The sequence below is a fragment of the Echeneis naucrates genome, chromosome 18 (assembly GCF_900963305.1).
Source record: "Echeneis naucrates chromosome 18, fEcheNa1.1, whole genome shotgun sequence".
NCBI lineage: Eukaryota > Metazoa > Chordata > Actinopteri > Carangiformes > Echeneidae > Echeneis > Echeneis naucrates.
The window spans coordinates 9,259,770-9,271,838 of record NC_042528.1 but is presented as its reverse complement, the minus strand read 5'-3'; the positions used below and the strand labels follow the sequence as shown (position 1 = coordinate 9,271,838).

The following is a 12,069-nucleotide window of genomic DNA, read 5'->3' as shown; positions in this document are numbered from 1 at the left end:
GCCTTTATCTTTACCTAATTTTATGGCACATGGTTGTATATTTTTCAAATTGTCTGTCCTGTTTTAACACCATCTCTAGACAACAATCATACACATGCATTGCCACACTATGAGGAAGAACAGTGACCATAGTTTTATTTCAGCTGTGAATTTATTGATGAGAATGGTCCAATAAATAGTAGTTTGACATGGTGTACCCAATGAATGGTTAAGAACTACTCATCATCTTATCAGTGCTTCAGTCTCCATGTCACATGACTTGTCATGTAGCAAAACAAATTACTCCGTATTGTCACTTACTCTTGAAAGTACAAGAGTGTGTTTACTTCTAAACCAAGAGGGGGGTCTATGTCATTCTTCTTGTATTTAAGGGCACAAGTAGAGTGACATAGTGTGTGAAAATTTGACATTAGCGAGTCAGTAAGAAAAACAAAGAAACGAGAAACATCAGCTGTCTTTGAAAAAGTCTAAGAAAGCCGTTTTAGAATTACCAGATGAACTTCTGTCCCCACTTTTGTTTCACTACACCAGCCATTTGCAACAGTTTGTGTGTGAAATTGTTTACAACACCTCATTTTATCTACGATTCAAATCCAAATACCAACACATCAAGATACATTCAACAACATCTTAGCCATCTTGATTAGCATTTAGATTTGAAGGTCAGTTTAAAGTGGGATGTTGTTCCCGTTTCCTCTTAGTGAGCATGGGGTCTTCCACGGCCTCTGCCTCTGCCGCCACCTGGAGGTCCGTCCACAGAGCTGCGGGGATTTTTGATCGTCTCATCAACTGACAGAATGAGGCAAGCTGCCTCTGACGCTGCTGTCAGAGCATTGATACGGACGATGGATGGCTCCCAGACACAGGAAACAAAATTGTCTGCAATGTCTTCACTGTTGATGTCCACACCGTACCACATACCACCCTGCAAGAACATGAAGAGAGGACACATTAGAATTGATCACCCATGTATGTGCTATTCTAAGAAGAGCTTTACTTCAAGTGTTTTAGGATTAGTGAAGTGCGTTTTCTTGTCTTACCTGTGCATGTTTGGCACGCAATTTGTTGAGGATGTTGGTGGCGTCAAAGCCAGCATTGTCACACAGCTGTCTGGGAATGACCTCCAGGGCTTTGGCATATGCGCCGATCAACAGCTGTTGTTTTCCAGGGATGGTCCTGGAATAATCCCGTAGGTACTTTGACAGCTCCATCTCTATGGCTCCTCCACCTGCTACAATAGAGTCATTCTGGAAAAAAGGGTCAAACAGTCAGCTTGCCGAAGAAATATATGGAAAAGAATGACCAAGTATTACATTCCTTTGTAATTATTCACTTCCCCCCAAAAATACCAGTCTCTCCTGTGGATGATACATAGAAAACTTGACGTCATCCCTAACACCTAGCATTAGCACAAAATGTGTTTATAGCAGGAATGAGCTTCAGTGACCAATGCTGCTCTCAACAGGAAAAATAAACTTGTTTTCCATGTGCTGTTGAAAATGATGACTTGTGTGTATTATTCTGGTCAAAATCAAGTTGCACATACTCATACGATTTTAATTTGTCTACAGCCAATCACAAAGCTCACCTTAATATGTTTACAAAAATGTTCCCTCAAAGAGGAGGAATGACTAAAAAGAAAAAAATCTACTGATCATTCACGCAGGTCATATTTGGTGGAAAGAGCAGCAGCAAGGTCCTTATTACAATAAGACATACTCATTTTATGATCTTTCCTCCATTCACTCCACACATTAACTCACTTTGATGGCTCTGCGGACGATCATGATGGCATCGTGCAGGGATCGCTCCGTCTCCTCTGTGAACTGCTCTGCCCCACCCCTCAGGATGATAGTGCACGTCTTGGCCTTGGGGCAGCCTTTAAAGAAGTTATACCTGCAGACAGATATGATGGGTGTGAGCTTTGAAAGTGCTGTAGTTCATCACTTGTTTCAAAATGTGTCCCCTTTACCTCTCTCCTCCAACCTGGACCTCCTCAAAGAGTTCGCACTGTCCCAGGACTTCGTCTGTCATAGCTCCTACTGATGTCTGAATGGAGCCACCACAGGCCTAGGGGACAGAGTACTCAGTTACAATGTCTCAAGCCTCACAATATTATTTTTCAGGTAAAATGACTTGTAGCTTCTATTTATCATTAAATTATCTTACATTTACAAAAACTGAAGCTTTAGAATAAATAAAATTGGACCAAAAGAAAAATAAAATTTAAGCATCTAAACATCTTTATATCTGAGTGAGTCCTACCATCATGGTCCTCCTCAGGTCCTCCTCCTGCACTCTGCCAGCACAGAACAGGTCTCTGTCAGCAAAGTACTGAGTGGCCACATCACCGATTGGCAACTTTGACAAAACCACCTTGGCTCCCGAATTGTAGATCTTCTCCAGTTTGTCGTACAGGATGTTCCACTCTGCATCAACAATGGCTTGGTAGTCCTGCAGAAAGAGAGAGCAAAGAGGAAACGATGAAATACATTTCATACAGCCTTTCAGACAGTGTTTTGATGGCATGTTGCTGCCTTCATACCTCCACAGATTTCACCCGGACCTCAGCGTTGTCCTTCTCAGCCTTCAGCTCCAGTTCCACATTGAGCAAAGCAATCTTAGGGTTATCATAGCGTTTAGGCTGCATCTCAAAGCCAGCATAGGAGAAGGTCTTCTTAAACGCAACCCCTGAGATCAATTGGGAATCCTGTGAATATGGAGTACAAGAAATTTGAGGAAGAAGAATAACTGAATAATCAAAAGTGGGAAGAGGATTCTATTTCTTACTGCTTTTAGTGCTGTTTAAAATTCTTCATAAGGAATCACATCTCCAAGTGCTAAACTCAAGACACCAACCTCAAGAGCTCCTCCCTGGACCTTCTTGATGCCAATCATCTTGAGAGATAGCAGCTCGTCCAGAGACATGACAGCATCCACCACCATCTTGGAGAAGAACTCCTTCTGACCAGCGATTAGCTTAGAGTTCAAAGCTGTGGCTGCACACTTCTCCAGCAACTGCCTCTGCTCCCTGTTAGGAAACATGCACATTTACAAATGTACAACTAGACCAGTCTCTAAAGTGCAACATATCTGTAACTTAAGGAAACAATGACAGAAAGTGAGCACTCACTGCTTATCATCCTTCTTCACAGAGACAGCGATCTCCTTGATCTTGTTAACAGCAAGGTTGGTGGCATTGCGGAAAGCTCTGATGATGGTTTGAGGGTGGAGACCCTCCTCCACATAAGGCTTCAACTGCTTCAGGAACTCAGCAGCCAGGAGAGTGACCGATGTGGTGCCATCCCCGACCTGAAGAAAGCAGTGAGTAAATACAGACACTTTGATTTTTTCTTAAATTTAATTTGTGGTTTCTGATGAATCCTATTTTTAAAAACACAGAACCATTTAACACACAAACACTGCTCACCTCAGCATCCTGGGAGCGAGCAATATCCACCAGGGTCTTAGCAGCAGGGTGAACAACATCTAGCAGTTTCAGGATAGTGGCTCCATCGTTGGAGATTGTGGCCTTTCCTGAAAAACATAATTCACACATCTGTGATAAGAGAGTTGCACATTAATGAGTCTTGCAATCCATTCAGTTGTCAACCTTTTCTCCCCACCTCTGCCATCCACCATCAGTTTGTCCATCCCCCTGGGCCCCAATGTGGTCCGGACAGCCTCTGCAATCACCTGTGTGGAAATGTAGGTACATTTAAAAAGGCATACATACATGTCACAAACAGGAATGAAATATTAAAAATAATGTGACAGATCAGTACTCCTACCTGGCAGGCATTGATGTTACTGATGAGCTGGGGAATGCCTTGAGACGTGTCAGTCCCCTCCTTCAGCAGGATAACTGGTGTGGGCTGGAGGTGAGAGAGGAACAAAGGAAGAGAGGTTGGCGTTAAAAAAATAGGGAGAAAGAGATGGACAAAGTCAGAAAGTTGAACCTATAGTTACATTTAAAAAGCTTTTTCACTTTTTCATCAACATCACAAAGGAGAAAATACTGTAGTGTCAGGAGTTAAATTCTGATTGTTAGGTGTAGGCGCAGAACAACTTTGTGACAGGCTTAACGATAGCACAGTTAAAGAAAAATGAAATACAACTTTTCGATGTCAATCAAGTTAGAACCAAATTCAATTATTAATAATATTAAATCTACATGTAGTGAATATGTAAGAAAATTTAACACAATTGATTGAATAATTCAGATTAATCACCCCATACTGTGAGATATATTACACTGTCTTATTTGATATTAAATTTATGTAACTATGCCTCAATACACATTTGGCCTAAAATGGTAGAAGACAGACTCACTGAGGATGCTGCTGTAGCTGTAGGGTGTGATGCTTTTTTTTTTTTAGCCCCTGTAGAGCCCTGCTTTCTGTTTACAGTCTGCCAGTTATAATACCCATCAAAGCAGACTTCCAGTCACAGCTTTTGCATTATCCTCAATCCGCCATAAAAAGCTCAACCTCGAGCCAAAGCGCAAGCTACTCAGGGCAGCTATTTAGCTCTCCAGCAGGAACAGAGAAGTGTTTCCACAGCAGCCATCCATACAAAGAGTCTAGCCATACTACATGTAGCTCTACTGCTAGCCAACACTGCTACGGTAACAGACTGCCCACATTTACGATGTGAAATATTTAAAAAATAAATGTCATTAAGTTAGATCAAATAGTAACCAATTGAATATAGTTTAAATTATATTCAGTGATTCGTGACAGGTTAGCTAACATCACCGTTAGCATCGTATACGCCCATTGATACCGGGCAATGCTACCACAGTCGGGATAACATTTAAATCTTTCTAAAGCTAAATTTTCAGAAAATTTCGTCTTCTCAAGTCTGCCGCCACGAAGTCGACCACACCAGGGGAGGTGCAGATGCCAGTGCTGGCAGACATACTGCAGGATGGCCGTGGATTGGAAGTTAGAGTTTGGAGCATGAATGCTAACTCACTCACCATCATCTTTGCAGCTTGTTCGAGAAGCTTTCCACCGGCAACTCCACCCACAATGCTTTGCGACAGCGATCGCTGCTACGGGTGCATTCAAAAGCACGCTACAAAAACCATTTGAAATTGTCGGAATCAAAACACATTTTTTGTCAAGTTATGGATAAATCCTTTTTATTACGGACAAGCTGAAGGAAAAGATATTATTCAACTTTTGCATCATGTGCTTAAAAAATCTGTGAATAGAAAGTAATGTGTGTATTGTGTATTGTAATCAATGTAAATGGAGGTGGAACTAGAGCTTTACGTTTTTGTTTAAATTCGATAGATTCTGGCCTTGTCTTTTATTTTTAATATACCATGTCTTCTTTATTTCTAAAATTCTCACTCGTACGAATGAAAGAGCTCCAGGTACAGCAAGTTTCGTAACGACATAAAAGAAACATCAAAAATACAACAGTGCATATATACATAAAATTTCTACTAAGAAGATACACTAAAAAAGCTGGCATTGAATGAAATGTGATAAAATAAATAGCTTTGCATTTAGGTAACAATAACAATGAATTCCAATATAGCCCAACAACGTGGTGCAGGTGCTCTTGAACGCAGCTTTTGTTATGTCTGGGAAATTACTGGTATCTGATTGGCTTATAGCATTTGAGTCACATGTCACAATGCGCCCGATGTCAACATGAGGATATACCGAATAGGCGGAGCTCTCGTTTTCTGGCTGTGTATTCGACAACAAGCTCCGCTCGCGAGGACCCTCTTAACAGGAAAACAAGCGCACATATTCTCTGACCCCAGCGCTCGCGCGGAGTTTAGAAACGGTACACACGGCGGTGGCGGGAGATGCTGGACCAAGCGACAAAGAAGCAACGTCGTTGTTTTCATATTTAAAGTTGATTCAGAATAAAAAAGAGCTGAAGCTGGTTTGACTGGAGTCACCTGGTGTTGCAAAGATGGACGAGTTCGGAGTTTATGCGCTTTTCGGAGTGGACGGCCCGGCCCAAAGGCTGCTCAGGTAGGATTTAACTTAAAACACAGCGAACAGTTTGAACCGAAGCTCCAGCTGGGTGACATAAAGTGAGGACTTTGTGTGAGGAGGTGTTTTCGACACAGGTCGTCAATATCTGTGCTGCAAACAACATGGCGACTCTTTTACGCAGCCGCGTTTGTAACGTCAATTGGTATTAAGTAGTTTTTCACGTCTAATCCAGTTGTCCGAGATCGAAAGAGAGTATTATTTGAAATCTTATTTCGTTATTCCCTCCTTTTTTCATGCCAGTACCGATGGGTCGGTCAGGGTGTGTGTTGCAGTCCCGGCCTATGTCCGCCAGGTGGTGCTGTTCAGCAGCGGACCGTGGGGCGACAGGATCTGCGCCAGCGCCGAGCTCAACGATGCAGACGGGATACCAATCACCATCGGCAAGCTGACCCCTTACAACAGGTAGAGGGAGTCTGTCCGACAGAGGAGAGAGCTGAGGCAGACTATATCTCTGCAGGAAAAACACGACTGAACATCTGACTGACTCTCCTCCAGGTGTCTGTCATGGGAGCAGTGGGAGGAGGAGACGTGGACAGACAGTGTCACACTTAACATCACCCTGGAGGGAGGAAGTCTGGTAAATATCACAACAACACAACAACAAACAACCCCCCCCCTCCCCACACATACACACACACAGTTACAGGAATAAAGGGGATTACTTGGACAAAGCAAATATAAGACTGTCTACTCTGGGTTGTAGCCTGGAAAATCTTATGTATCATTTATTCAAATAAGTATGTATGAATATGAATGTAAATATATGTACATATATAGTACATTTCTTTCTCAGACAAAAGCAGATCGGTCAGAGGTCATCCTGGCTGTGAAGGAATACACTCCAAAGGTAATCTGAGAGAGACGTCTGATTATTAATAGTAAAAGAAATAAAATACATATTGAGAAACAAGTAGAAAACTTTTTTATTTCTGCGTTCTGTGGTTTACCACAGTTCCTCTCTGCATCCTAGAACAGCGTTAGATTCTGTCATATTTCAAATATCGGCTATCTTGTGCTATCCCAGGACACTGCAGCTCCCCTCGCAGCCCAAGAAATAAATCGCAAGCGTAAAAGAGGACAAGGGGCAGAGGGAGTCAGTAATGAGAACAGTGCTACAAAGAGAGAGGAAGAAGAGAATGTGTGTCCAAATGGTACCGTGGAGAAGACCACGCCAGTACGGAAAGCCAGAGGGCAAACCAAAGCCGGGCAGAAGCTGTTCAGTAGTGTTGGAGATGCAACAAATATGAAGGGAACAGGTGAGAGAGGCTTCCTGTTGTTACATCGTGCTGTGGAAACCAAATCAGTAATATATTATTAATTGGTACATGAGGTAAAAGATTTATACGGGTGGAATTAGACACAAGAACTGTTTTAATACCTGTGGGTGCACTTGTGAGAAATAAAAGTGTAAAGTGAGCAGTTTTTATACTTGTGAGTGTGAAAGCCAGAATAGTATAGCTAATGATAATTAGTGCTGAAGACACCTCTGTGGCTCAGTGAGGAGGAGTAAATCATGTCTTTGTGCACAGTTCTTTCTAACAAATCTCGTTTCTACAGCTAATGGAGCTGTTGAGGCGCAGGGGATTGTGGGAAGAACGCCTCCTCGGAGCGCAGTCAGGACGAAGAGTAGGCAGGCCAAGACTCCCACACAGACTAGTGAGTTTGTGAATACACATTACATACCATTTTGTCCTTCCTTTCTGTCATGCTTCTTCCCTTTTTGGTCCCTCGGCTGGTCTGTCGATGCAAATCGCCCACCTGAGTTCACAAAATGAGGTTTTCTTTTTGTGTTCATCTGGTCGTGAGAAAGCGTTCAGCACAGGAACGTATCATGAAGTTGGATGTGTGACTCACACATAGCCCATGGCCCATCCAGGTATTTATAGATTACAGCCAACTGAGCAGTATTAAAGGAATAGGTGCATCATTTCAGAAAACATGTTTATTTTCCTTCTTGCTGTCTGTTCGATGAGAAGCTTAATATCTTTGTGGCTATGAAGTCACATCACATTATAGTTCAGTGAATCAGCCGCATTTTTGTCAGTAAGTTCAGCTCTTTTATGGAACAGATGCATTTGCATTTCCACTTATTTCTATCCGTGCCAGTATTCAGCCACCTGTGTTAAGGGTTTTTTTTGTTTGTTTGTTTGTTTTTTTCTCTCCTCTCTTAGGGACCACATCCACTGATATTTCCCACATCAACGCTCTCACCATAAAATAAACTCAAAAATTCCGTTTTCAGTAAATGTGAAATCTCTGGTTCTCATGCAGCCCCGCTGGTCAGTCCATCAGGTCGCTGGGGTCAGACTCTGTGCCCCATTGATCCTCAGACAGCTATTCTGATTGGAGGACAAGGAGCAAGGATGCAGTTCTGCAAAGACCCCATGTGGAAGCTGTGCACAGGTCAGTTGAACAACAAACTGCAAAGCCAGTTTCAGTAGAACTCCTATTAAACAAGATAATGAAAAGTTTCCTGTGGGCCTGTGTTGAAGTCATTGCTGTCTGTTCTACAGAGGACATGTCGTGGGTGGCTGCAGAAACCCTGGCAGAGGGTCCGACCCCTGAGGCCAGGATTGGTCACACAGCTGTGTATGACCCCAACTCAAAGCGGATCTTTGTGTTTGGAGGCTCTAAAAACAAGAAGTGGTTCAATGATGTTCACATCCTGGACACACAGAGCTGGAAGTGGACCATGGTGGAGGTGTGTGTGTGTGTGTGTGTGTGTGTGTGTGTGTGTGTGTGTTAGTTAACATTTAACTCTACAAGTTCATGCCCCATGAGAACGTTTTAAATCCCCCCCCTCATATTTCGTTCTTCTATCATTTACTTCAGGCTCAAGGTAAGGTCCCTCCTCTGGCCTATCACAGCTGCAGTTTGTTTCGGGGGGAACTCTTCGTACTGGGAGGAGTGTTTCCTCGTCCAAACCCAGAGCCTGACGGCTGCAGTGACTCACTGTACATCTTCGATCCCCACCTCTCCATCTGGTACGAACCCATTGTAACAGGTGTCCAACCCTCCCCTCGCTCCGGGTAAGATGGCTTCATCTGACTGCCAGGCTGTCTTTCAACCTCAGACACACACTTGAAACACATCATGTTCTCCAGCCCTTTAGCTCCCACTTTATTTTTTCTTGCAGACACTCTGCATGTGTGATGCAGGAGAGGAAAATCTATGTATTTGGTGGATGGGACACTCCAGTATGCTACAATGACATGTACATGTTGGACCTTGGTAAGACAAACACACCAGGTTTATACAGAAGACTCCAGCTTCCATGTACATGTACTGTCTGTCTGCATGTTCATATATGTACATATGGCATTTATGTAAATGTTTTTGTGTGTCTTAGGTCTGATGGAGTTTTCTGCCGTGAAAACAACTGGGAAAGCCCCCTCTCCTCGAAGGTACTCAGCTAGGCATGCAAATACTGTACAGCTGGATGGATCTAGGGCACTGAACCCCACCATGTGTTCAGCACCGCCAGTCATGAGAAATAGTCCATAACTAAACAGATACTTCTTGATTTGCCTCATATTAGGATACTGAACCTAGATGTGATCCAATGATAGGTTTGTGTGTCTGTCTGTTGTCTGTTGCAGTTGGCATGGCAGTGCTGTGCTCTCAGACACAAAGTTTCTGATCCATGGCGGTTACAATGGAAACAACGCTCTCAGTGACGCGTTCATCTTCGACATAGGTGAGGGACAGCTCACTGTCACAATCCGATTGACTGCTAAATATAGAAATTCTTGTGTATCTAGAGTTTCTACATGTAATCCAAACCAGGCATAATGGCTCAACAAATAGACTGCGGAGGGGATGGTCATCAAACGTTGCATTTTTCTTTCTGTTTCTATTATTTATGCAAAACTAAGCTAGCAGGCATAGACAGCTGCATCAGTGTTCTCATCAAGGAGGCTTGAATGTTTTCATTTATTAAATCATTTATTGTAGCTATAATTACATGATGAAGTTCCTGTTAGTAACACCATTATTTTACTGTTCTGTTGTTTTTTGTTTGTTTTTTCTTTCCATTTCTCCAGACACCAACAGCTGGACAGAGGTGTCACTCCCTCAGCTCTCTGTCCCCAGGGCGGGCCACTCCCTTATCACAATGGATATCGCCCCTCGCCACACTTTCTCAGAGGATGACGACGTGGACACGAACACCAGCAGAACTCTGCTGGTGTTCGGAGGAGGAGATAACGAGGGAAACTTCTACTCTGACCTGACGACTGTCGCTATGGAGGAGCTTCTCTGTGCTATTTAAAGAGAGTGAGTCAGAGGTAAATCCTCACTCCCTGAGTGGATGTGAAGATACCTCCACACCCACACATTAGCCTCTATTATTTATATATATTGAAAGATCGCTTTTTTTTTCTCTCAGTTATATTTTTAAAGGGTTTTTACAGATTTAGTCTGGGGAAAATGTGCATGTAAGTGAATACGTGTTCTGGCTGTTTTGTTGAATTAAGATTTCAAAAGATTTAAAAATAAAAATTTCCAATGTTTTGCCAATCAGCATTGAAATATACTTTTTGGATTTCTTTAAACAAACTTGGAAAATAAGTGAGTTCTTTTTTTTTTCCTTCATAATATAAATAATTATATTTTCTTTAAAACCTTTTTAAGATTTCTTGTTCAAGATTTTATTTGTGTTTATGTAAATACTTTAACAGCGTCTCATGATCTTGCTCAGGTAAAATGTATAGATTTATTTTGATGGATTAAAGATATCTTTTTATGTTCAAAATGAATAAATTAGGCTTTTAGGAGCCCTTAACATTTGGAATATTTTGCCTCTGAATAGTTGCAAATGCATAAACAATATGTTCTTATGTTCAAAGTTCTGATCTTCTAAGTGTTTGGTGTCTATTTTGTTCAGTGTTCCACTTGGCTTCTGTCTTCTGTCACACTGTGTCTTTGATGCAAAATGTTCTGGACATTAACATCACCATAGAAATATACAGAAGGTTAAAGCTGCTTAGACTCAATTTACTGCCTAGTCCATTTGCAGAAGAATTAACCATTTTGTGTTACGCTGCAAGATACACTGAGTGGTGTCAAAGTAATGTCAGTTAAATGGGGCTTGACGCTTAAACAAAAAGATCTGTTAATAACTCAGCATTAACATGGGCTAATGTCAGTGGCAGAGTAACTGAAGTTATCTTCAAAGAGCTGGAGCTGAAATTAGACATTTTAATAAAATATTAGTGGCATCCAGAGGGATTTTCTTTTTGTTTCAGCTTTGAATGGCTAATACTTTCACTGGATTATATCAAATAATCTTCTGTCTGATACCAATAGGTTCAAACAGGATGGTAAATTCATGATTATATAATAAATTAGCATTAACAGAAGTTCTCTGACAAAAACCCTTCTCTCAGCTATAGATGTCAGGGAGGACACTTCTGATTACATTGTGTCCACATATAATGTTTCTGTTTACAGTTGCAGCCACAGAGCAGAGTTCATTTCACTGCAAACATCAAAACCACATGGGGAGATTATATTCTAGTTAGTGTGTATAGTCACAATAATAGTATATTTGGTACAGTTAAGGCAATAGAATTAATTATGGATCCAGCCAGAGAACAGTAATGTAGTGTTAGCAGATCTTACTCTGTAGTAACACAGACATAGCTGGGATCAAATTCACAAACACGAGGGCCCAAAAAACTTGAAAGATTAGTCAAAAAACAAGAGCGGCATTGTTTTCTTTCATGTTCTACCATATTTGAAGTCAACTAAAAACCATAGCGGAGAGATGAGTTGATAATGTTTTCACCTACTGCATGGCATTTCCTCTGGTGATGCGGAGGAAGCCTGATTTCCTCAAAATATTATGTCAAAAACAAGATCAGTTTCCCTTTAAGACTTGAGAATGTGCGTTTTTTCCAGTTGGTTTTTTCATTGCAAATCATAAAATATGCAATGTCCCTAATGGGCTATAAAATAAGTCATCATTACTTTTGTCATAATTTAAGTTAATGTGGTTGAATTCATTTATTTTTTATGCATTCTAGTCTTTGGCCCTTTAATTACT

The 12,069-nt window shown here is 41.6% G+C and overlaps 2 protein-coding genes across 2 annotated transcripts; one reads left to right on the top strand and one right to left on the bottom strand.

Moving 5' to 3' along the window:
• Positions 1-132: 132 nt before the first annotated feature.
• cct7 (chaperonin containing TCP1, subunit 7 (eta)) lies at positions 133-5,021 on the bottom strand. Its single transcript, XM_029526548.1, has 12 exons — positions 4,982-5,021; positions 3,792-3,875; positions 3,627-3,696; positions 3,431-3,537; positions 3,134-3,312; positions 2,860-3,031; positions 2,546-2,710; positions 2,266-2,454; positions 1,973-2,070; positions 1,764-1,896; positions 1,041-1,247; positions 133-925 (listed from the first exon to the last, which is right to left on the bottom strand). Exons 1-12 carry the CDS (start codon positions 4,985-4,987, stop codon positions 698-700), a joined length of 1,638 nt encoding a protein of 545 aa, XP_029382408.1. The 5' UTR covers positions 4,988-5,021; the 3' UTR covers positions 133-697.
• Positions 5,022-5,759: 738 nt separating this feature from the next.
• krcp (kelch repeat-containing protein) lies at positions 5,760-11,196 on the top strand. The gene is made up of 13 exons (XM_029526628.1): positions 5,760-5,999; positions 6,264-6,425; positions 6,519-6,600; positions 6,817-6,870; positions 7,048-7,279; positions 7,581-7,679; positions 8,295-8,426; positions 8,537-8,724; positions 8,856-9,052; positions 9,160-9,254; positions 9,373-9,427; positions 9,623-9,720; positions 10,067-11,196. Exons 1-13 carry the CDS (start codon positions 5,938-5,940, stop codon positions 10,291-10,293), a joined length of 1,683 nt encoding a protein of 560 aa, XP_029382488.1. The 5' UTR covers positions 5,760-5,937; the 3' UTR covers positions 10,294-11,196.
• Positions 11,197-12,069: the final 873 nt, after the last annotated feature.